Source organism: Lepidothrix coronata, unplaced genomic scaffold, assembly GCF_001604755.1.
Source record: "Lepidothrix coronata isolate B3197 unplaced genomic scaffold, Lepidothrix_coronata-1.0 Scaffold131, whole genome shotgun sequence".
Taxonomy (NCBI): Eukaryota; Metazoa; Chordata; class Aves; order Passeriformes; family Pipridae; genus Lepidothrix; species Lepidothrix coronata.
This window is the reverse complement of record NW_016690311.1, coordinates 2236768-2261154: the sequence shown is the minus strand read 5'-3', so window position 1 is coordinate 2261154 and position 24387 is coordinate 2236768. Positions and strand designations below refer to the sequence as shown.

Here is a 24387-nt window from a genome sequence, read left to right as displayed (position 1 = left end):
TTCTTTCCCATGAATTTCCACAGACTGCAAACAAGACAGAAGAGGGCTGTTATAACAACTAAGATTTCCCATTTGACTGATTTCTCACATATATTTTATCATATCTTGAGGCAAACTTTGTCTCTCTTCCTCTTTACCTATTTTATTATTTTTAGTGGGTCGCATTCAAAACATAGATTGGTCAGCGCAAACACACATTTAGGCTTTGCACATACTCATATTTTATTTGTGCACAAGAAGCTATCTGACTCATTTATGCTCACCAGCAAACCTAGAAATCCAGCATCACTCTTTTTGCTCTAAATCTTAATTTCTCTGTTTCGTAAAAAAACAGTGTGGAAATGCAAAGACATGCCTTAGGAATCTAACATGACAGAGTGTGTGCTTTATTATTTCACATTTAAAAGCAATTTATATTTTAATAACTATTAGAGTATACAATCCAAGAAAAGTACATATTATCAAAAAGAACTACTGACAAAATAATAGTCCCAGTGGTTATGCCCTGAATAAAACTTAATGACTAATCAATAAAACTATAACTTTCACCCTGGTGCAATTTGGACTAGTTTATATATTTCTATTGATCAATTAAGACTAAATGTGAGAAGGTCTTGCTTTGTGCTATTTTTTTACAGGTGTGTTGTAGCAAACCTCCAAATCCCTGTCTCAGGTATTCTACAGCTTAGTTCTCCTCTCACACACATCAGTCCAAGAGGAGAAGAAAAAGCTAGCAAAAGCAGAAAAATGAGCTGAAAAATGGCTGTTACAATATTGCAGTTTCCACACCATTAAGTGACATTGCCATTTCAATGACTCCCAATATACATTTCTCTGGCCTTCGAGTAGCAAGAGCCAAGCACGAGACAGCCCTGAGCAACTCATTTAACTGTGCTGCACCATCTCTGTCACCCCCAAAATGAAAGCAGTAAGTGCCTGAGCTGTAAGGGTCACAGACTACAGACCACCTTGGAAAAAACAGGGCAACAGGTTCTGCTGGAAGGAGTCATTTGTAGCCAACTGGTTTTTGGCTACTGCTAATTAAATTACCCAGTTACAGCTTTCTCACAGAAGCCTCACAGGCAGAGGGAATATACTATAAATAACCTACTTGACAAAGAAGAGTGTTCTGGATTGGTTTTCTTCCCAGTGTATTTTTTCCAAAGCACTGGCATCTCTTCACGAGCCCAACTGTCATTTCTCTTGATTCTGCAACAGCACTTGAGAAGCTTAAAACACCTCATGGATCTGCTGTTCTATGAGGTATCAGGAAACAAGGAATTTTAGGGCTATGCACTGCCATGGTGGTGAAGAACTTCTTGCTGATTTCTAACAGCCTTTAGAGAATTTTCATGGAAATAAGTTCTGTGCATTGCTTTAAGTTAGAAGTCATAACCTGACAGTACAGGCTCTAATTAAGATCAGAAAGAATCCATGTGAGGCAGCAACACAAACATATCCCACCCAGCCCTAAATCTATCACCTCCTATCTACCATTACCAGAGTGGTTGCACTCACACATCTTCATGTGCTTGGTATGTTAAATTAAGTTTCCTGGCTAAATCCCATTCAATCTAATCAGTAACATTTCCACAGAAGAATGAAAATTAGTTGGGGATCAAAACTGAACCCACAGAAAGCAGGGAGAGCTGAACTGCTTCCCATGGGAAATAGCCAGGCTGTGCTGCTGTAACAGTGAGGCACCTGGTGTTAACCTGAAATGGCACAGGCACCTCCACACTCCTGGTAGCCTCAGACCAACCTACACCTAAGCTAAATCACCATGGGAAAGAAAAGAAAAAAATCAGTTAATAAAAGGAAATATGGAACCACAGACACAATAAATTTTTCTGCCCCACACCACCACAGGCCAAGTTGCAAAAGAGCCAGAAAAGCCATTTTCATACGGTCTACTCCCTTACCCCAAACTTGTGGAGACACATAATTTACACCCCATTTTATCAGTGCAGTGCCAGGAAACACCCTGTGTGACAGAAACTGGAGAAAAGAGGTGGCCAGCACTGGCAGGAACAGCATGGACTGTTTACAGCTCAACACCCATCCCCAAACACTGCCAAGGTACCGTGCCAACAGATAAAAGTGAGAGTAGTATCTCGGAAAAGGAGGATTTTGCTGAACCTGGAATATATTTGATTCAGCTAAGCCAAAGCAATCTTGCTCTTTTTGTTTGCAAATAAGCTCAGATAGTTTTTAAAAACAAAATATTCAAGCTTCTGGGGAAAAGTGTGTGGATAAAGTGCCTTTGGTATTTACCTCCAAAGGAGGAATGGTCATAGTTTGATCACACTGAAAAGTGTTCTCTTTCAACACCTGCCACAGTCTATTTGCACAGGAAGTTGCTCTTACAGAGCAACCAGCTCCTGCCAGAGCCCCACTTTCAATTCTGTGGATTTACAGGTTGTCCAGTCATCCTGGTATTGCATGTTGGTGATGAAATTAATTTTAAAATCTCAAACGTTCAAATACAGCCTTGGCATTTCCTTAGTACTGAAAACCTTTCCTTCTCTCAAAATAAATAAAATAAAACCTAAAAAATCTAAGGAGTGGTCAATATAAGCTGAGAAACAGCCTAGACAAGGTAGATTGGAAAGTCAGGAGGGCAAGAAGTATTTTGTTACTTAAATACAATAGGTTAATGCTATTTCATTTCTAACTTATAAAACAAACAAAAAATCACACACCCCCCATTAATTTCTGCCAAGTCCATGCTGTTCACAAGGCAAGGGCAACCTAAGCAGCAAAACAAGAGAGGCTTCTCTTGTGACCTTCCTTAATGATATCTAAAGTGTTTACTGAATTTGGTCCTGGTTATTTTGGGTATTGTATAAACCTGGGCAAAGCAAGCCATTATTAGCAGCTTCAGAACCTGCTATAAACAAAGTAATGGATTTAATGGATAAGAAACACAGCAACTTTTCAAAACAGTGGGAGGAAAGAGTTTTCAAAAAGCCTGTATATAGAAATTATTTCCATTATTCACATGCATCTTTAACCTGCAATAACCCAACCAACACATTAAAGTAAAGGCTGCAGCTATCAGAGAGACCATGTGAAAAGCTGTCACTAAAATATACAGATGTTCATCCCAAGGGAAGAAGCTTCATTAGATTATCCACTATATTTTCCACTGACACAGGCTTCATCGGGAAAGCTTACACATTGTTTGGTACATGAAGTCACACAGCTCTATCCTGTAAAGGTTTATTTATGTTTTCGAACAATCCACACTTTCACCCTCTACTGACTTAGCAAGATCAGCCAATAGACCCACTAAGAATTGTTATTAAGTCATTTAAGTCATTTACTCACTTTGAAACAATCCTTACAAGTGCCAATGTGTAAAAACTGTCACAAGTATGGTCAACACTCAAAAAGATATGATGCCAAACCCAAGTTTTCATAATTGAATGGTTTCCTCTCCTCTCATGGACACACAACATATGAACTTCCTTCTTACCACTTCCCCAAGGGAGGCAGCCACCATGTGTGTTGCTGGAGACAGGTAAGATGAAGAGCCATGGGGCAGCACGGATTTCACATTCTCATACGTGATAAAAAATGCAGCAGCTGAAATTCAAGAATACATGCAATCATTTCACTGTTCCTCCACCACAGAACTAGCACAAAAAGCATTTAGAGGTGGATTTTGACACCTATTATTGTGCAATTGTAGTTAAAACCAGGATGTTTTTACACCAAAACAGTACAACAGTATCAACAAAATCTGGGGGATAATTCCTGCACAGATTTATGCTCCTGGGTATCCCAGCAAATATCTCATAAATATCAAAGGTGACAGAGACAAGATGTGTTAATTAGTCATGAATGTCCAGCACATTTTGAAAAAACGGTATCTTCCATATTCACAGATAGAGAGAAGATCTTTGGGTGCAGTTGAATTGATGGTCTTTTTTTGGGCGTGAACAAAGAACAATTGATTAATTGAAAAGAAAAACAAACGAACCCAAAATTCATCAAGGTGCTTGATACAATTCTGCCCTCCTTCATGTGCAAAACTATTTCAGTAGCAGTTCATTAATAATTCTTCCCTGCTAATGTCAGTTTAATATTTTGCAATTTAGTGCCATTTTTTTTTTCCCAAGCTTGTCAAAGACTTGCAAAGGTTTTCTGCAGTGAACAAAAATCATACAAAACTAAGCTGAGCACAGCAACATGAGCTGTGTTTATTCACTGCAACAGCCAACTACAAAGGCACTTACACCTTAAGGGTTATTCCTTCTCCTAAAGCTAATTTCAGTTCTCAGTTATACGTTGGAAAGATAAAACCACAGTTCAGATTTTGGAGATGTAAAGCCTGGAAAAAATGACATGTCTTGCGGGGGAACAGATTTTAATTGTACAGAAGGGCCATGTGAATTGCCTTCTGCTAATCAAAAGATTCTTATCACCTCAAAAGGAGATAACAGAGCAGCCAAGATAAAGAACTGATTTTTTTTTTATATCACCTTATGAAGGACATCAAACATCTGAAGGTGTCAGTGGATTCGTCAGCAAAGTTCTCCTGACATTTATGTCTGACAGCATAGCTTGCTGTTTTTTCATCCCTCCCTACAAAGACAAAATGGACAAAGGCATCAGGAGTTTCAGATGCCTTTTCTCTGCAGGAACTACAAGTGTTTACTTTTTAAAAAGATCAGTTTCAAAAGTATTTCGAAAATATGTTGTTGCTCAAGCACTTTGGACTTTGATTCATTTCCAGTGCTGTGGCAGAGTGGGTCATGACTAAAGTGTCCAGGGCAAGGAAGACTCAAGCCCTCTTTGGCACCTAGAAATGCTTTAGGGTGTCCCTATAAGTAAGGCTTATATCCAGGTACCCTTCAAAGGAATTAAGGTTGCTTTTCAGAGTGAACATGCAGCAGCCTTCACTCCAGGCTTGCTCAGAGTTTGCTCAATACTGTACAATTCTAGAATCTGCTCTTCACAGCTGGACATGGACTCACAGAATCCAGACAGGCAGGAGAGGAAGCCATGGACACAAATGTCCTATACAATGTAAATTCCCAATGAAATAAGACAAAGCATAACCCAAAGACAATTTACCATTTGGAAAGGATCCTATCGCAGTGGAAGGAACACCAGCATAGATGCCACGGAAACCACCAGCCTTCCTAAATCCTTGAGGACTCTGCAGTCTTGTTTTTACAGTATCCAGGGGGAAAAGGATCAAGTCAACACAGACACCAGCAACTCCACCAGCCTTCAAGAGAAAACCATGGAATAAAGCACATTAATACCTTCAGGGGTGAAGCTGTGCTGCTTATGTGAGAAACTGAGACAGGACTAACCCAAAGTACTACTGACTGTGGCCTTCCTGAGGTCAGTTTATAAACTGATGGTCTTACACAGACCTTAGTAGCTTCTATAGCTATAACAGGGAAGCTTGAACAGAAGAAAGTAATAGATATTACAACTTTCAAACAATTTTTAAGGTATTTTCAAAACAATCTCAATGTTTTGCATAGTGCAAGCAAAGCAATGCAACACTTCCCCACTATACAGAAAAGCAAGACAGTGGATGTCACTTATCAACATAGCACTGAGGGACCAACACCTCCAGGAGTTGTGTTATAAGATCAGAGAAAGACTGAAGCAATTCTGCTCCCCCTGTAAGCATCTCTAGAAAGCATATTCACATTTTTCCAGCAAACTTCTTCATTTAAAGTGTTCCTCCCACCCCATTTCCTTTGTTGAACAAAGCCTAAAGTAAAGCTGCTTTATTTTCTTTTGCTGATAAAAGCCTATTAAAAAAAAATCATACAATCACAGAATGGTTTGGATTGGGAAGAACCTTAAAGATCCAAACCCCTTGTCCACTAGACCAGGTTTCTCCAAGCCCCATCCAACCTGGCCTGGAACAGTTCCAGGGATGAGACATCCACAGCTTCTCTGGGTAACCTCTGCCAGGGCCTCACCACCCTCACAAGGAAGAATTTTTCCTTAATATCTAATTCAAACATACTCTCTGTCAGTTTGAAGCCATTTCCCCTTGTCCTGTCACTACATGCCCTTGTAAAAAGTCACTCTCCATGTTTCTTGTAGGCTCCCTTCAGGTACTGGAAATCATATTCAATAAAGATGTTTTCAAAGTCGTAAGGAAAAGGGGAAGGTTTTTAACCAAAGCAATTAATAAAACAAAACCCTAAAAAAATTGGTTCAACCAGAGCTCAATCTTCTTCCATTGTCTGTGTTTCTAGATGACTGTGGGGTTTTTTTAAGTTACCCCACAGCATGGCTGATTGCAGAAAATAATTACTTGGCAAAAACAGGGAGACGAGACTGAAATAAACAGAAAATCTAATTAAAAAAAAAATAAATCAATAGTTAGCATTAATCCATTATGAGACATCATTTGGATGCAGTGCTAGAACACAAAAGACAGTTTGAAGTCTACTTCATATAGAATAGCACACGAGAAACAGCTGCACAGATTTTTAACTCTGCCTGAAAACAAATCACATGTGTGTTACTCTGATAATTTTTTTCAGGGCAACAGAGGATTCAGAGAGGTGCTCACTATCTACTACTAAAGGTTTAATCAATAAGTTAATTACTCTTTTAATCTAGTTGGCTATTTTGCATGCATTGATTTTTCTTCACTCCTTCTCATCAAAATCCTTATCTGCTCAAAATAACATTGATCAGATTTAATCAGATTTAATCTAGCCATCTGTTACAGCATGAATCAAAAGTTACTAACTGCTTCTTTAAGTTCTCAAAGTTCTGTATCTTAAATGTCATTTAAATTCATGAAGCAGCCAACAGAGCACCTGCCAGCAGGCGACAGTATCTGTGTGCTTACTCATCTGCAGAGAACAGGGATGATTTTGGGATAATAAGACACCTAAAACACACCTTCTCCCTCATCTGTCAGTAACAGTAGTGTTATCAGAAGTCAAAGAGGTGAAGAGCCTTTACCAGGAGTTGGACATACAGGTTAAATTTATTTAAGAGGAGACTGAGGGCTCATTGTGATCTGCAGCTTCCTCACGAGGGGAAGAGAAGGGGCAGGCACTGACCTCTGCTCTGTGAACGCGACCAAAGGAATGGTCTGAAGCTGGGGAGGTTTAGTTTAGATATTAGGAAAAGGTTCTTCCCTCAGAGGGTGGTCGGGCACTGGAACAGGCTCCCCAGGGCAGTGGTCACAGCACCAACCCTGACAGAGCTCCAGGACTGTTTGGACAACACTCTCAGGCACATGGTGGGACTCTTGGGGCTGTTCTGTACAGGGGCAGAAGCTGGACTTCAGTGATATTTGTGAGTCCCTTCCAACTCAGGATATTCTATGATTTTACAAACTCCATCACAACAGTTAAACAAAACCAGGACCCAATTCCAAGGCACTGAACTGTGACCAAACAACCTTCCCCTGGAGTGTTTGGGGCAGGGAGCTGAACTCTCCCCCAGCTGTCCCCACGCTAGCCCAGGGCACCACATCCCTGACTCCCACACAGAACCCAGAGCTAGCCCTGGAAGTTTCCAAGGATGTCCCCAGCCATGGCAACTGGGAGTCTCACCCCCTTGCTTAAAAGCAGCTTTTAGGGTGGGAAATGCATCACTAAGTAAGGCTCTCCCTGTGTCCCCAGGGTGACTACTGAAGCCTTGGGGGGATGAACCACAGCCATCCCTCAGCTCAGCACATCACCTTGGCAACAGGCAGGGCTGCTGCAAAATGTGGAACATTTTGTAAAAATTTCCTTAAGAAAGGATGTCCTTTGATGTTTGATCTTTGTCTACTTTCAAACCTAATCAACAAGAAATGAGATTCAAACCTGTAACAGAGAGCAGACAACAAGCTCTAAATGATGTCCAGGTGTTGGAAAGACATTACTTGTTGGTGGAATTGCCTTGTTAAGGTTTAGGGCCCTACACCTTTCAATGATCTCAGACATAGGGGGAGGTTACCAAAGCTTGGGAACAAGGTTGTTCCACTGACAGTGAACACAGAATTTACAGGCCACAGGGACACTTGGCAGAGCCCCATAGATTAGAAGGAAAGAAAGGAGGAAAGAAAGGAGGACTTAGCAACTGTGCTGAATAAACTCCATCTGGGTAAAAGGTAATTTACAACAATCGAAGAGAAAGACTGAGCATATGGACTAATTACCGCAAGAACTAGAGAATAATTAACCAACAGAATACAGAATATTAATAACAAAACCACACAACTTGTAGCCAATGAACATCAATGGGTTTGCTTGCTAAAATGCATAAATAGTGAAAAGCTTTGACAGTCGCGGTGCTGGCTTTGTGGATTTCCCGCCGCAGAACTGTAAATAAACCAAATAACTCCACTCTGTGTGTGAATCTCTCTCTTACACATTCGGCGAAAGAACCTATTTTGGGCGCTCTCACTCACCGCCAAGGCCGCCCAGGACTCCCGTGGCTCCATGTAGGGGTGACGGTCGGCGGTGGCTGCCCAGCCCGACTCCCTTGGCCCCGGCACGGAATCAGCGGGAGCAGCCCCAGCGCTGCCGCCGCGCCCCGTGCGCGCCCATGGGCGCAGCCATGTTACCGCTCCCGGCCCGCGGTCACGTGAGCGCGGCTCCCACCGCGCCTGCGCGCGGGCTCTGCGCATGCGCACCGCGGGCAGTGATGCCGCTACCCTTGGCCGTGCCCTTGGCCGTGCCCTCAATTAGCGCCGGGCGTTAATTAGTTATCGCTTATTGGCGGTGTGCTCTGCGCTAGCAGCCCAGCCGCTCCAGAAACGGGGGGAAGTGGTTTTTCCCGCTGCCTCTGAGGCGCTGGTGGGTGCGCCAGAGGTGCCCGCGGCCCCTGCGTGGGGTCTGTTTGGAAAGCAAACCTGTTGTACCCCCTGGGGAGAAAAAAGATACTCTAAGGTAAAAACATTCCCGAAATCGCTTGGAGTTTTTCCTCGGTTGATGTCTTCACGCCGAATTTTCTCGCCTTTTGTAGGTAGCTGGTAGTGTCAGATAACTTTAATAAAAGTCGCTTAATAAAGAAAAGAACTTTTGTGTTTCAAGCATTGCACAAGATTACATCAACCAAATAAAGATCACATCAACCAAAAAAATATGCATTAGGTGGGCGGAGAATATATTAGATAGGAGGGTGCATGTATAAAAGATGTAATTTTTTTTGTTTGATTTGTGGAAACCTCCACCTTGCACCACGTAAACAACGTGGTGCTGAGTAAACAACGTCTCCTTTCTAAACCAGACTGTTCAGGGAGCTCCTAAAATCGGCCACAATGTCTGCAGCACAGAGCCCCCGTGCAATGGTGCTGCTGGCACCACCCAGCACACACTTTCCATGGGATGCACCCCGTGAACAGGGATCAGAGCCATGCACAGGGAAATGAATAAACCCTCCCGTCCAGGGTCATCTGTCCTGCCTCTTCCCAGGAGGTGTGCTGGCTCTCCTGGAAGGGAAAATGCCATTTTTAACTCCCGTTCCAAGCGCTTTTACATTTTGTATTTGTGCCTCGCTGAGGCCTCTCCCCCTCTCCACGAAGGGCATTCAAATAATCAGCGGTTCCAAAAGTTGCAAGGAGGATTTTGGCACAGAGCCCTCACGTAATCCACACCCAGCAGGAAACCACACTTGAAATTACGGGAAATGTGATTGTACAGGAGGGAGAAAGAGCGAATGTTGGAGAGCACTGTGGTGCAGGCAGAACCAGAAGGGCTTCAATTCCAAGATTTCTTTGGCTGCAAGCACATCACTTGGGATGACTTTTGGACACAGCAGTCAGGAATGTGATGATGCCTCACACTCCTGGCTTCAGGCAGCTCAGCTTGTCCTCATCAGGCTACTCAGGGTGTTTGCAGGTGGGAAGCGCCGCGCTGGCCTGGGCTGTAACATCTGCCCACAGCAACACTGTGATTGGCATGAAAGTGCAATTGCCAACTCCAGCAAATTTATTACAGCTCCTCTACAACCCTGTGGTTTTTTTCCTGAGTTGCCTCAGTCCCCAGAGACAGGTGGTGTCAGAGCAGCCTTCATTTCATTTAGTCTTCATTTTCATTTTGAGTGAAAAGCTCAAAGCTCTGCAGGCAAAAAAAGAAAGAACCAGAATGTCATATTTCTCAACGTCCTTTGATTTTTCAGGCAGCTCCTTGGTTTTCTGGTCCTAACTTATAATTTTTATGATAATTTGGTGAATTATCAATGTTTTGTTTTAGTTTAGGCTTTGTAGTATTTACTGAGAAACAGTTCTTGGTTTCGTATCAGGAATGATCCAACAAATGGTCTCCTTTGACATTACTACCACACCTGTCCCCAGTGTGACTGTCTGACCACCTTTCCTCCAAAGCTTGAGAAGTGTGTGAAGCCTAAGGCAGGCAAGTTTGCTGTCCTAGGATTTAGTTTGTAAAAATTCCCATGGCAGGGGGGTTGGAATAGATGATCTTTAAGGTCCCTTCCAACCCAAACCATTCAATGATACTATGAAAACTTTGATTCTGGTTCCTGGAAAAAGCAGGAGCTGCAGTTATGTGTTCCAGCTGTAATATATACAGCTGGACTGTGAGCAGTAACATCCACCAGAACACCTGGCTGTCTGAAAGAACCCTGCTATTTACACAGAAATAAAAAGGATCTGAAATCTACCATTTGCGGCTGGTGTTCTGGTAAGGGGTTAAATAAATGCAAAAGCTGAAAGTTCCTCAGTTTCCAGGTCCATGTCTGTCATTAAATTAGGTGCTTTGGAGCGATATTGAGGGGAAAATCAGACATCTGCAGTAAATGAAGCGTGGTTTTAGAGTTACTGCTATTCCCATATAACCTACTGATGGCAGCACTTAAAACGAGACCTTATTACCCACATGTGCCCAGGAGGTCTCTTGATGTAAAGGTTCTTGGGGTCATAGCAAGCATTTTTCACATTGTACAGTGCAAAGCTTTCAGATACACTCTGTGGCACTGACTTTTATTTATCACCTTCTGTCAAGAGAACTGCTGCTGCATCAGGGAGGTCACAAACCCCTATTCTTCCAAGCCACTGTCCTGTCTTAAATGAACAAGTTCTGCTTAATGCCACAGGCCAAACATTAATCTTTGTGCCAAGTCCTTGAATGGACTCTCCCCAGGCTTGCAGAGTAAGTTGAGCGAAGAAAGAGATCCTGTTTCTTGCGTTCTTTCTCCCTTTTGAGAAAATGCTCTCCAGCACCTCCACTGCAAAGAAGAAGATGGGCTGAGCAGAAGAACCAGGCACAGATACAGGTGGTGTCTGACTTCACCTGAATGACAGATGTTTGTGGTCCCATATCTTTGCTTGATCCTGTTTTCCTCTCGTTCACGGTCCTGTGCCTTCTCCCAAGTCTGCTTCCAGCTGTGGCTGAAGCTCAGGGGCTGGAGGGTGGGCTGAGGCAGCTGAGGAACAGCCATGTGGTGCTTGTCACAGGCACTGCGAGTGCAATACCCTGAAGCGGAGAAGAGAATAAACACTTGTGTTCATTCTGCTGCAAGTGCTGACTCTGCCAGCACCAGGGCAGCTTGCTGGCCAACATGTTTTTGCTCAGCCCCTCCTTTCATCTTCTTTTTTGCTCCCTGCTCCTTTTTCTCTGCCCTCCCCTGCCCGTAGCTGCAGGTTCTTCAGAATGCTTTTAAAAATGACCATTATGCCTATACCACCTCACCTGCCTCCCTCAGCCTTTGCAGCACATAAAAGCCTTGGCAAGAGATGAAAAGCCTTTTAATTACAGTGGGATAAAGAACATATTGCATCTATGGATGCACTGAGTGGGATATGAGCTTCCAACAACATAGCAATCCTCTAGCTTATACTCTGCAAAAAAAGGAGACATCGTAGGGAGGGAATATCAGCCACTGATGATATTTGTCAGGGCTTTGTCAGGGCTACTTAAGCACCATTTTTGATTGATTTCACATTATAAATCCTTCTAATGACACAATGCTGCACAAAAATGCCTGTATGTGTGTACCTGTGTATATGTAGTCATGTCTGTATGCTTGTTTGCCTGCATTTCCTCCCCCAGTTTCTAGCTGCTATAGGATGTCTGACACCAGCAGCAAGAAGATATATTGATCTGGTCATAACATATTAAGGCTGCTGAAGAGCAGATGTTAAAAACAGACTTCTTGGCATATATCGGCCCCCGGCGGCATCGGTCGCACACATGTTCCAGTTTATTTATTGAAGCAATTGCTCTCCTCGTTCTGCTCATTATCTTCCTCCTGGGCAATCCAGCCACATCGGAGCCAACCCCTTCCAGTCAGTCAGCCCTTCCTGGGCTGTCATTTTTGGTGTAGTTCGGACAACACCCAGCAACTTTTCCTTCCGGAGAAACTGGGCCAGTCCCACTGTTCATAAAAGCAGCTGGAAATCTGTCAGCTGCAAAAAACTTATCCTGGCATAAATACAGTGAAAATAAAGACTCGGGGATCCCTTTGATTTGATAATAAGCAGGTGCACCATGGGGCCAGGGAAGCCAGCTGAAAGGGGAACTTGAATAGTACGACCACATACGGCACCCAAGAGGCTGTGATGCACCACAGGAGCACATCATGGCCCACTAAGAACAAAACACAATCCTTTGACCATCAAAATGCTGTTTGTCCCATTTTATTACAAACAAACACAGAACTGTGAAATTAGTGCAGAGCAAAGGGCTTTTCCTCTGCAGGACAGCAATGTGGCTCCACACCAGAAAGGTGTGACGCTGACCTTCTCCAGGAGACAGCATTGTCACCAGCCTCCTTAAACATCTGGCATGCCCACACTAAGGTGAGGGCTCCTGCCAGATTCTTGTGAAAGTACAGACTTATATTCTGCAGCTTATTTCTGCCAGAGATAGGGCAGCAATGCTCCTGACCACAGGAGCTCCCTTTTCCTGCCTTAACCCTCCTGCAAACTACAGGTAAAGCTGGTTTAATGTGGATTTTAGATTATTTTTTGCCACTTATACACCATTAGCTCCCCCTCACGCTTACAGTAGTGTTCCCTGTTCTTAGGAAGTCTGTCAGGGTTTAGAAATTTTGCTGAAATACTAATTGCAGTAAATTTTTATGGAAACAGATGGGGGAACCAGACAGCCATAAATTTAATAACTCCTTTGAGTACTTAGCAGCAGAAACACTAGTCCCCAAATTCATTAAGAAAAAAGGTGATTAATGATGATATAGATTTTGCATAATGATAGAAAGCTTTAAACTGTACAACTTTTGGATGCTCCTCATTTATTCTGCCTTATTGACTGCCTGGACAATTGAAGATGAACGGTCTGGGAAAGACAGAAAACATACATTTTAACTACTGAGTAAAGTAAGTGAAATAACCATCCAGTGGCGACGTAGTGACCTTTCCATGTGAACATGTCTTCCAGAGACTCTCTGCAGTTAGTCTTACAGCACAGCTGAGTTAATCTAATATTTCCATTTTAGCACATAAGAGAAATGAAGGAAAATCTCAATTATGCCTGGAGTTGTGGTTATAGTCCCTGACACAGGAATCACTCATGTCTGTTCTCAGCTCATTTTGTGGCTGATGCAATGACCTAGTTGACTCAGGAAGCAGAGTTAAGAAAAAGTTTGCAACAGAATGGCCCTAAGCTGCCCAGGCAATTATGCATTTCCAAATGTCCCAGAGGAGCATCCCTGACATTCCCACAAAGTGGCTGGAACCACGAAACCTGGTTCCTTCAGCCACCGATTTTCTTGAGTCATTCTGGTGATTTAGGTCCTTTTTCTTTTTAAAAAAGAGGATTAACAGACCCAGTCTCTTCCAAAGGCTGCAGCCAGTGTTAGCAAAGCATGAGGTGGGTTTTCTCTCCTAGGAGGAGGAGTGGATGCAACATTAGTACTGGACCCACTTTCCCTGCACATCCCTTTTTGCCATGACTCCACACTGCCGCCTATATCCTGTAAGACCACATGAAGTCCTGCTTCATATTCCATTCTGCAGGGCCAGGGACACCCCTGGAGTGGATGCAGGTGGCCACTTCATGGAGAGTCCCATCCCTAAATCCAAAACAGACAGGGGTTGTGTGCTGCCCTGCCCCTCAGGAGGTCAGCAGTGGGGGAGGAAGGCTGCCTAACCTCAGTCTTCCTCTTCTGTTTTCTACTAACTGCAAGTCAAACCCATAGCTAAGCACCTGGAGGAAAGTGAAACAGCAGCTCCAGAAAAGCATGGAATGGGACAACTCCATTCATCACATTGTCCATACACCACAGGGCTCTGCTCAGCAAACCCAAACTACACATATTTATTGGTACAAGTGAGTGGCTTTGACAGCTTGGTAGCTCTGCTAACTCTTTCTAGAAAGACTCACCATGTCTCCACAAGCTGAGGTCTCTCAGGGGACATAAGCAGCTCTTCCACCAGCTGAGAACTCCTGGGCCCCCTTCCATGTTTTCTTTGACACCGTGGAGCACAACCCTTCGGTGAGAGGCAGCCGAGAGGTCCTTCCCAGGACCAGCGGAAGGAGGCCGGTGACAAGAAGTTCTTATTCACCTTCCTTTGACTTTCCAGGGCCCTTTTCCTTCTATTTTGCAGTGAGAAATTCGCCAGCTCTTCTCCTCTCACTGGGAGTATCCGAGCTGGCTACTGATGTGAAGTTTCCCAGGGGTGGAGGTTTGTGATCATCCCTTCGTATCGTGCCATTGTGAGCCCCGTTGCCCTTCCCGGCCGATAACCCACCGGTCACGTTCTGCTCCAGAAAGGCCATTATCTAAGGGAAACAAAAAAGCATGGGAACAGGGGCTGTTTGTACGTGGGGAAGGAGCAGCACATGACATGTGAATTTGCCAGATGTTACCACTCTGAATGTTATTAAAATATGCTCTGTATTGAGCATGACTGCTTTATCTGTACATGGAAGGAGTTGGAAGATAAGAGGCATTTTTACTGACAGCACTATAATGGCCTGACCAGGCAGCCTGGGAGCAATTCCCTGACACAGTGTCACAATTCCTTGAAAATGTGCAGGCTGTTGACCTGGGTTTTGTGTAGTCCTGACCGCTGCTTCATTTGACAGTATCCTTCCTTTGCATCTATTTAGACTGAGACTGTTTTCCAGAAAATTGCACCATCAATGTAGGTTTGGTTTATAAAGGGATCTGACTTTTGTGCAGCTCAAATGATGCCTCAAGGCCTGTTTTTATGCTCTTCTGACAGTGTCTTGTGTCTGTCTGGTTAGAAATATTCCAGGTGATTAAAAATTGCACATCAACTGCTGCTTAAAAATCTATTGTGTACATATTTATTTCAAATATATTGGGTTTAAAGGAGGCTGTTTCAATTCTCCATCCCCCCTTTCCTCAGTCCTACCCATCTCACACCCAGAAGTGCTTTGGGGCAAACTGTGGGGATGAAGAGGGGGAGAAGGGCTTGAGCTCAGTCTGCCCACACTTTGAGCTGCCTTGGCTCATGCTGGGTCAGATGCAGAGGACCCAAGAGCCACATCAGCTCCTCCCTGGCCACTCTTAGGACTGTACATTCTTTGTGCCCAGTACCCTAAAAGACAGGGAGGATAAATGTTTGTCCACTCTCCACTATTTGTCATCCCAGGGCTGCTAGTGATGCTCTCTAAAAATAGTTCATGCCTATCACCAGCCCAGGCCCTCAGTCAGGTCTACAGATCTTTTTTAATGCAGCCACAAGTTGACCTCCCACTTCTCGACAAGGCAACTGCTCTGCAGAGCATCCACCCTTCTGGTGCAGGCAGGGCCCTCGCAGGTGCCTGTGGGGAAGATGTGCTCCTGCTTGGAGATGCCAGACTTCCAGCATCCAAATCTCTTCTTTTTGGAGGGAAAACCTGCATCTGCTATGCCAAGACTTGAGCTCAAGCTCTTCTGAAGTCTGAGAGTGCCCTTAAGTGATGCCTGTTTATTCCTTACTGCCTTTTATTCTTTACAGGAAACAATATGGGGAGGCTGTGACAGAAATAGAGATACTGTAATTATTATTTTTATTATTACAGAGTATGCACAGGAGCTTATTATTTTTAAGTCAGGCCAACCCTGTATCCTGCAGTGCCTTAATTTGGAAGTTCACACTTGAAAGGAGAGAGAATTGCATCCATACCCATCATCTGCCCTTGTCACAGCCATGGGGCTACACTGATGAGCTCTAATCACACGCGTGAGTCCAAACAGGGAGAGGTGGAATTTCTCTGTGCATGGACTAATCAACCCTGAGTTAAATGCAGTGCTTTAAAGTGATTTGTATCCATTCTCACCCCCACCTTCTCAGTCTAATTAACTCCTCTAATAGAATTAATCAGCACTCTAAATACAAGACTCGCTAACGACTAAAAAAACATACCACTATCTATTCCAAAATACAATTACACTGACAAACTCAATTACATGCCTCAGTCGCTTCTGAAATTACTCGCTGATATTGGACTGTGCACAGTTTAAGTTTCATTGTTGAAAGAAATCATAAACACTTTCTAAATCGTACAATGTTTACAGAAATACACAGAAGCACAGCTTTTATTACCCATGTGGCAAAATTAATTTGACACATTGAAAGCAAATGAATAGAGCTGGAGGACTCTATTCAGGCAGTATTCTTCCCACTGATAGAATTTACACTGGGGGAACATCTAACACATTAACCTTATTAAACTCTGATGTAGGTAAATAGCATTTCAAAGGAAGGGAGAAGGGATCCAAATCAAAATCCTTACTACATTTGAATGAGCAACATCAAATTCTGCATTTCTAACTGTTCGTTTAGTTCACAACACCCTTTCACCACAGTTTTTTTGCTCTGAAATCAGGAAAACTTTTGCAGCAGGGGCAGTCCACAATATGCAATTATCATCTTGGGTTTAGTCTTTGAAGTCTGTGGTGAACTCTTCAGCTGAAAATAAACTCCCATCAGATTTGATTATGTGAGTTTAGCTTAATTTGCAAGTCAAAAGAGGAAGAAAAATGTTGCTTGTGTTTTTAATAACCCAAGTTTATCAAAGTTTATCTTGACCTGAAGATACAGAGAGGCTTCCTGAACTTTTTCTTTGTCTGGTCACATGCAGAACCTGCTTCTCAGGTTCTTTTCAAACTATGATACCAGTCACACAGTAGTGTTTCTAACAGAAGGGATGGAAATGCTCTTGCTTGCAGTCGGACACAAATGGATAAAGATTCAAGAGCTGAACTCTGAAATACCTGTATCTGACTGCAAGCAACAACTTCCCATTCTTAACAAGATCTTACATCTATGCAGAACCAGTACAACAAACTGGTTTATACCTGTTGAGCCTAAAAATTACAGTGGCACTTACCTAGTAGGAATTTCTCAGCTCAGTAGAGTAGGTTACTGAAGGAACTAGGGATTGCTCAAAATTCCCTTGAAAAAAGGAGTCCAGCACTTTGAGAAGTGCTCCAAGGAGGCTGTTTTCCGGAACAGTGAACATCATGCTGGGTCTCACTTTCTGCTGAACATGAGGGAGACATGGGACCTGTCAAGGAAGGAAGGATCAGAACACTCAGTTTTCATCAAAACATTAGAGGTGTTGAGCAGATGCATTCAGAGATCTCCACAGGCTCTTTTCTTCTGGCACTGGGATATTGTGTTTTTACCTGCATGATTGAATGGACTGATCACACACACTGTGCTCTACTGATGTCCATCCCTATGGGCTCTCCCACCCACCCACTCCATCCCCTACTCTAAAACAGAGATTGCAAAACGATGATTGGATTGTGTTAGTGAGAAAGCCTTTCTCCTTCCCCTTTCCTTAGAAGTTATGGATGCTTGTCATATGGGACAGTAACATTCTAGGGGCAGGACAACAGAACAGAAAGTATCTCCAGAGAAACCAATCCCACATCTTCTGGGCAATATCTGTTGTATTTTGTCTCTTTGACATGTCCATTTATTTCACAGCACACCAGTCACCCAGATCCATACTCCCCTTCCTGCTGGACTTCCTCCATGTGCAGCCTGCCAATTCACACCCATCTGCTGTCTGCTGCTCCCTTCCTCTGCTTCAGGAGTTTAAAGTTAGAAAAGTATTAACGCAGGTTTTATTCTAATCTACATGTTTACAACCCCACAGTCACTCCTGTTAGAAGTGCTATAACACAACCACACACTTTCACGGCTGAAAATGCATGTTGGGATAAAGACAAATCGATGGTATGAAACTGGGGCCTCAGGCAAAGGGCTTCTTTGCTGGAACTCAAGAATAAGACTCACTTTGTGAGCTAATAGAGTTTATACTTTCACCAGAGGAATATCATACATCAAACTGAAACCTTTCAGGAAGGCTGGAGGTGGGTAGCTATTCCACATCCAGGCACCTTCTTTATTAACTCTGCACATTTCTGTAGCCACCAGTGATGCATTGCATGACACTTGCAAAGCATTACAGACCTGATACGGTATTAGATTAAAATTACAAGTGAGAAGCTATTTTACTGCTATTTATTTTCATCAGCCAAGCATTCCTCTCCTAAATGCCATTCTAGTTTGGTCGATATTGACTTTTCAGGCTGCTGCTAAGTTTTGCAATTCTTTTTTGTTCATAGCTTATGTATAGAAATCAATACTAGTTTGCAGTTTGTTGAAACTGAAATGACCACATTAGGAGAAACATATGCCTGATTTCTCCTTGCACTCTATTCCCAGTCAGAATTGGTTTTATTTCTCAGGCAATCTATGATATCTAATAATTAAAAATGGTGATTTCCATGTCTCGCATACACATTTTATTAACCTCACACTGAAAGCAAGCAGGAACACGGCTGTGAGTCTTCCTTAACATCACTGGTGTCAGTGATTGAGATACCAAGGGACTGGGTTTCTCTTTTAAGCAGAATCTCTGCTCACACCATCAGAAATAGATATTTCACTGGTTTTTGGGCAGATCAGGAATGGCTAACTGCAAAATTATCAGACTCAAGATCTCCTTTTCTGGAAAACAGCTGGAAATTGGTTACAGCTTTCAAACCTAACCACAAACAATTTGTTTTTGAGTAACATTACCCCATCGCAACCGATTCTCATCAAATCTTGTGGTGCAAGGAGCAAAACCCTCTGAAACAGCCACAGTTTACTGTCACTGCAATGTCAGGCATTATTGAAATTTTTCTTGACTGAGACTACCATCTAGTGTCCTGAACACAGACTGCGGCTTCTTTGGGGAGAAAAATGTACAATGCACTTGTTTGTTCGCTTCTATAATTACATTATCATAAATAATTCATCTCCCGAGACACATGTACAAATAGAAGAGAGACTGAAGGCCACACAATGCCATCTTGCTTTCCCACTTGAATTAGAATAGAAAAGTCAGCTAGGCTTATGATTTCAGGAAAAAAAAGCCCTGAGATGGTTCAGTAATAGCTCTCACAGGAAGCCTAAGTGATATGTTTGCTTTCCATGCTTTTCTCCCAGAGGTCCAGTAAAATTGCAAACACATTAATGCTCTTATTAGCACACCTGGGATATTCAACAAAACTGGCACAGATGAAGTGTGGCATCTGAGTGCCTCACAGGGCAGCTCTTGCTGCCTTAGGAGCATCTTTAGCTCTCCCCTTGGAGAGGCTCATGACACAGCTCTGCAGGACCAGCCACACTTCAAGAGACTTCACGTTTCCTGGTAGGGGGTGATGAGCATGTTTAGAACCTCTCTAGGATGCCAGAAAAGTTAGTTTTCCTCTAAAAAAAGTCTCTCAAATCAGGAGCCTTCTTGGAGCTCCAGCCACACTGAAGGTCTGCTCTGGCTGCTTCAGCAAGGGGCAGGTGACTTCAGCAATATCAGCCTAATTACTTGACAGTCTTTGCCTCCTGTGCCCACCCTGAAAAAACAAGTCTAAAGAGACATCAAGTGATCTGCAAACCCTAAAAAACTGCCTGAGGGGGGAAGAGGGCTCTGTGTTCTGGCCAGGTTACTGCAGGGGAGACTGGAAAACACAAACTCTGAATAGTTAAAAAAAAAAAAGCCTTTCTCAGCTTTTGACTTTTATTACACTTTCAAAAACATTAAAAAAAAAAAACCAAACAACTCTTGTGCCTAAATTTGCCTTAGAATCTTCTTATTCTCCCACTTACAATGTGCTGTAGCGACATTTTTGACTAGAAAAATACTGCACTGGGGACTGTTGAGGCAGCTCTGCTTTACTGCAGACACTGAATGAGCTGTGACAGACTGCACCATGCCAGGTCATTATGCACATCTTCCACTGTAGTTCAGAGAAAGCCTTTAACCTGCTGATAGCAAAGAAGAGCCATTACATTGCTTTTGATGCTGCAGCCATAATGGTATCTTATTTCTTCAAATTATTGACACAATTTCACAATGTTGTCTTGACATTCTCAGGCTGAAGGTATCGGTGCTCTTGAACCCTTTTTAGAGCACTTGCCTTTCATTTTCAGCATGCTTAAAGCTTAAAACATGCTCTCCAGAGGACTGTGAAGAAATCTCAAATTTCTCCTTCAGCTCAGACATCCCAGCTGTAATCCTCAGCACACCTAATCACCCTTCTGAGACTGATAAAGCCATTTGAAAATTAAAACTGCTCAGTAATATGGACCAAAGTGAATGTTGTTACCCCAGGATGAAAGCTGAACCATTCCTACTGTGGAGATGCAGCCAAGACCACAGTGCCAGAGAGCAGCAAACCCCTCCAGTCAACTAATGAAGCAAAGAGGGGCAGAATCAATGGCCCATCTCACTTCTGGTCTGGCCAGAGATGTGATAACAGGGAAAAATGTCTCAGAACTGACATGGAGGCAAGTCCTTCTCTCTAACATTAAACTGACACTGGTGACATCTAAACCTGATGGCTCTTTTCTCTCTCAGTGCAAGCTGTGTGGCAGCAGCCAAGAAATCCCTTTTAAAGGAGAGTAGTTTTATTGATTAAAGAGAAAACCTTATTTGACAGATTTGCCACCAACATTTTCCATTGCCACAGATATCCAGCAAACAGAGGAACCTGAGAGGCCATTCACAGACTGCTTCCACCACAGGGTGGTATCCGTATCACAGCGGTGATATCAGCAGAATTTTTCATGTCCTTTCTCTCTCCTTCCACCTGTTAGTGCCTTTTTTACATAGACCCAAAAAAAACCCCTCTCCTGCGGTTCCCAAGGTTCCCAGAAGCTACATGTCTGCTTGGGTTAGGCATGCCAGGAGAATATTTCAGAGCTTAAAACCAACAGGAGATCTCAGGCTGATAATTTAAGAAAATCGATACAAAGGGGAAAGACAGAGCACTAATCCACCTGTGGCAGCAGAACCCATCTATGAAACAAAGAGGACAAATGTGTATTCAATAAACCAAGTGCAAACTACTTCCCTGGACGTAGGAATATGTACTACAAGGTTTTTTCAGCCTTGAACACCTTGCAGGAAGCCTGGGGTGCCCAGTGTTCACATATCAAAACTTCAAAGTCATTAAGACAACTATTTCTGCTCATCTTTGTGTTTAGGCATCCATGAAAATTAGGAAACAAAGCTGCCTTATACGAGCAGTAAAGCACAAGCCAAAACTTAAATTGCAGGCTTGGTTGGTACCAGCCTGTTAGAGCATGGCCAGCCTCTCAGCTAAGGAAAACACTCAGGAAAGGCCTAAGACAAACTTACTGCTCAAGAAGAAAAATCAATGCACCAGCTCCTTAATCCTGAAGGTTAATCACTGCAAGAAACAGAGTTTTACCATACCTTGATCTTCGAGAGCAAAACTAAAGTGAAAGTTCACCTATTTATTTCCAGCCTGTTCCATTGCTGTGCTCCAAGAGCAACATACTGTGGCACTCACTCCTCAACTCAGAAAGCTTTTGGTCTGGAGCAGAAATTGCTGTAGCTCAGCTAGGTAAACCCTTCTTCACTCCCTGTGTTCAGCTTTATCTGTGATGGATCACTGATCCCTCCCTTCCTCAGCTGATCCCAGTCATCCAGGAACCGAAGTCAATCACTGACTTGTCCGGGAGTGACAATCCCTTAAAAAGGCGGATAAGAGAGGTTTGCAGGGGAAGGGTTGTATCTTTCTTCTTTCTTGGAGGAGAATAGGATAGGAGATAAGAAAGAGTTTTAGAAGTCAGCTCATTATCAGGAAATGGGCTAAAGGTAGAAGAGCAAACCAATCCAGCTGAAAGGGAAGGGAAAGCTAGACAGGATTCTAAGAGAAAATAGGCTGAATGGACAGAGCAGGAAGGTGGAGATTTTTTTGCTTTATCATCAAGTTTGTCTTATTTGAGAAATGCTACAAGACATTACTTCACTAGAATCACCATAAATGAGGGTGGGCTGGCTGCAGGGGCTCATATCACATGTAATCACTGCCAGGTTAGCAGCCTGCTCAGGTAGGTGGTGTAACATGATAGGTAGTGTAACCATGGATGTGGTTCTCACACTCTATCATGTGCTGTGGCCCATCCCTCCAGACTATGCCCCCCAAAACTGACCCTGCTGTCAGTCAAGGAGAACTTACTGAAAGTTTTGCAGCAGGTAGTGCCCACGTCTTGGTCTTTCAACTCTCTGAGTACTCTGATAAAGACCTTCAGAGTTTTAATTGCTTTGCTATGCTGTAAATGCTTAAATAGGTGCTGGATCAAGTCCTCAATGTGTTTAAAATTGTATCTGAGCTGGAGGGATTGCTTTAACTAGGAAAGACTTGGGATAGATAAGAAGAGCAATTATACGTTCCAGGAGTCAGAACCAGGTGTTTTGACATTATGTTTCTCCTGTCATTTTATTTAATAATCCATTGCCCCTCAGTTAATAGCTTTCTGCTTGATTAACCTGTATAAATCAAAACTTCACAGCTTTATCCCTGACATGCTATGTACTCTGAGCTGAGGGTAATGAATCGTGCCATGGGTTGATGTACTCTGCCTTCCGCTTAGGAAAAGTCCTGTGTCAAGGAAACACCTTGGCTTTCAAATTGAGTTATCAGTACACTGTCAAAATTTACAGGAGGAAATGCTGAGGATCCTGACGATGTGCAGCCAGGGATTACACAGCTCTGAGCAGAATATGAAGCTGCAGGGGCTGGCTTAGCCTGTGCTGGCAGCTTTCTGGGTGTCTTGACTAATCCATGCGACTTCCTGGTCTGCATTTGCTGCCTTTCAGCTCTGAATCCTCAGCCCACGCTGCCCTCTTTGTGAATCACCATCCTGATTTCATTATGATGATTCCAAAGAGGTGGTCACAGCAGCCTCCAGGCTCCAGGGCTGCTGCAAACCTGGGTCAGGAGGCAACTGTGGCACCTTCTGAACAAGTGCTGTTGGAAATACTGAGACCGGTGATTCAATAGGAGCCCTTGTTTTTCCTCAGGGAGGACAATTGTAGTTTGGGTCCAACCTTGAACAACAAGGAGAGAAGCATTAAATCCACTCCTGGATTTGACTGTTACTTTTCCTACCAAGCTGAACTGCTTCTCCAAAGCCAAGCAGTACTTTCCTTGGCCACTAGATGCAGCTCATGCTGCATTGCAATTTGCTTTGACATCACTCTGGGTTTTTTTGCTGGGCCTTGATGTTAAAAATTATTTCCCTTGTGTTTCTGGGGCTGTGTGTGTTTTTAGGGGCGGGTTGAATCTTTATCTTAAAATCTTCCTGCTTTACTTCCAAGCCTCTCTCCCCCAGACTGCTGCGTAATCCATTTTGAATGCCAAATCATCACTCCTCACGTCTCTGTACAGAAATCTGTTCAGCTGTGATGCTTTGATGGCCCTCTCAGGCTAATGGGGAGAGAAGAAATCAGGTGAGTGAATAGGGAACACACTGATTTTCAGCCTCAAGCTGAGCACAGAATTTTGCACTGAGCTTTCCACCTCCTGCCATTTCATTTTCCCAAATAGTTTTCATGCTGCAGGTGTTGAACGTCAATGCTGCCTTTCAGTTGACAGACATCCAGGGTAAGGAGTCTCCAGCTCCCACCTCCAGCAGGAGGCCTGGGAGCACACCACGGGGACAGGGAAGGACTAAGAGCTCTGTTCTGCTTTTAATGCCCACCCTACCTAACACAGCAGGATGAGAGTGAGTGCCCTCAGAGAAACAGGGAGTCTTCAGCCAGCAGCTGCAGCAGCTGGAGACATGATTAAAAGCTATTGGAAGTTGTCTGAGAAGAGCTGGAGGAGACCAGAAATCAGGCTGCAAAAATCAGAATCACTGGAAGCTGGGGCTGGCTGTTGGAAAGGCAAAAGGGCTGAGGAAGTGAAGGAGCAAAGCTGTGATAGTCCCTGCCCTTCCAACAGCTTCTCAGCTCAGGAGTTATGTGAGTGCAGGGCTAGGGGTGCTGGTGAAGGGCTGGCTGAGGCTGTGAAACACCAGCTTTGCCCTGGCTGACTGTGGGAACACTGGGCTGCGGTGACAGATCCCCTCACCTGCACTAACATTGCCTCTGAGCAGGTTTTCCAGAATTACATAAAGTGTTCCCTCTTATCCTCTGCTTAAATGTGCTTCCTCTT

General features: G+C 43.5%; 1 protein-coding gene across 3 annotated transcripts in view; it reads right to left on the bottom strand.

Annotated features, from left to right (window-relative positions):
- Window positions 1–8555, bottom strand: part of SLC25A26 (solute carrier family 25 member 26) — a 98199-nt gene extending 89644 nt beyond the window's left edge. For all 3 annotated transcript variants that reach the window (XR_001876735.1, XM_017826882.1, XM_017826884.1), the window contains exons 1-3: window positions 8399–8555; window positions 5083–5239; window positions 3479–3588 (exon numbers count right to left, since the gene is read on the bottom strand). Coding sequence is in view for 2 of the 3 variants with exons in the window: in XM_017826882.1 (XP_017682371.1) it covers window positions 3479–3588; window positions 5083–5239; window positions 8399–8431 (300 nt within the window). In the remaining variant the exon portion in view is untranslated. The remainder of the gene's footprint in view (window positions 1–3478; window positions 3589–5082; window positions 5240–8398) is intronic.
- Between the last annotated feature and the right edge of the window lie 15832 nt (window positions 8556–24387).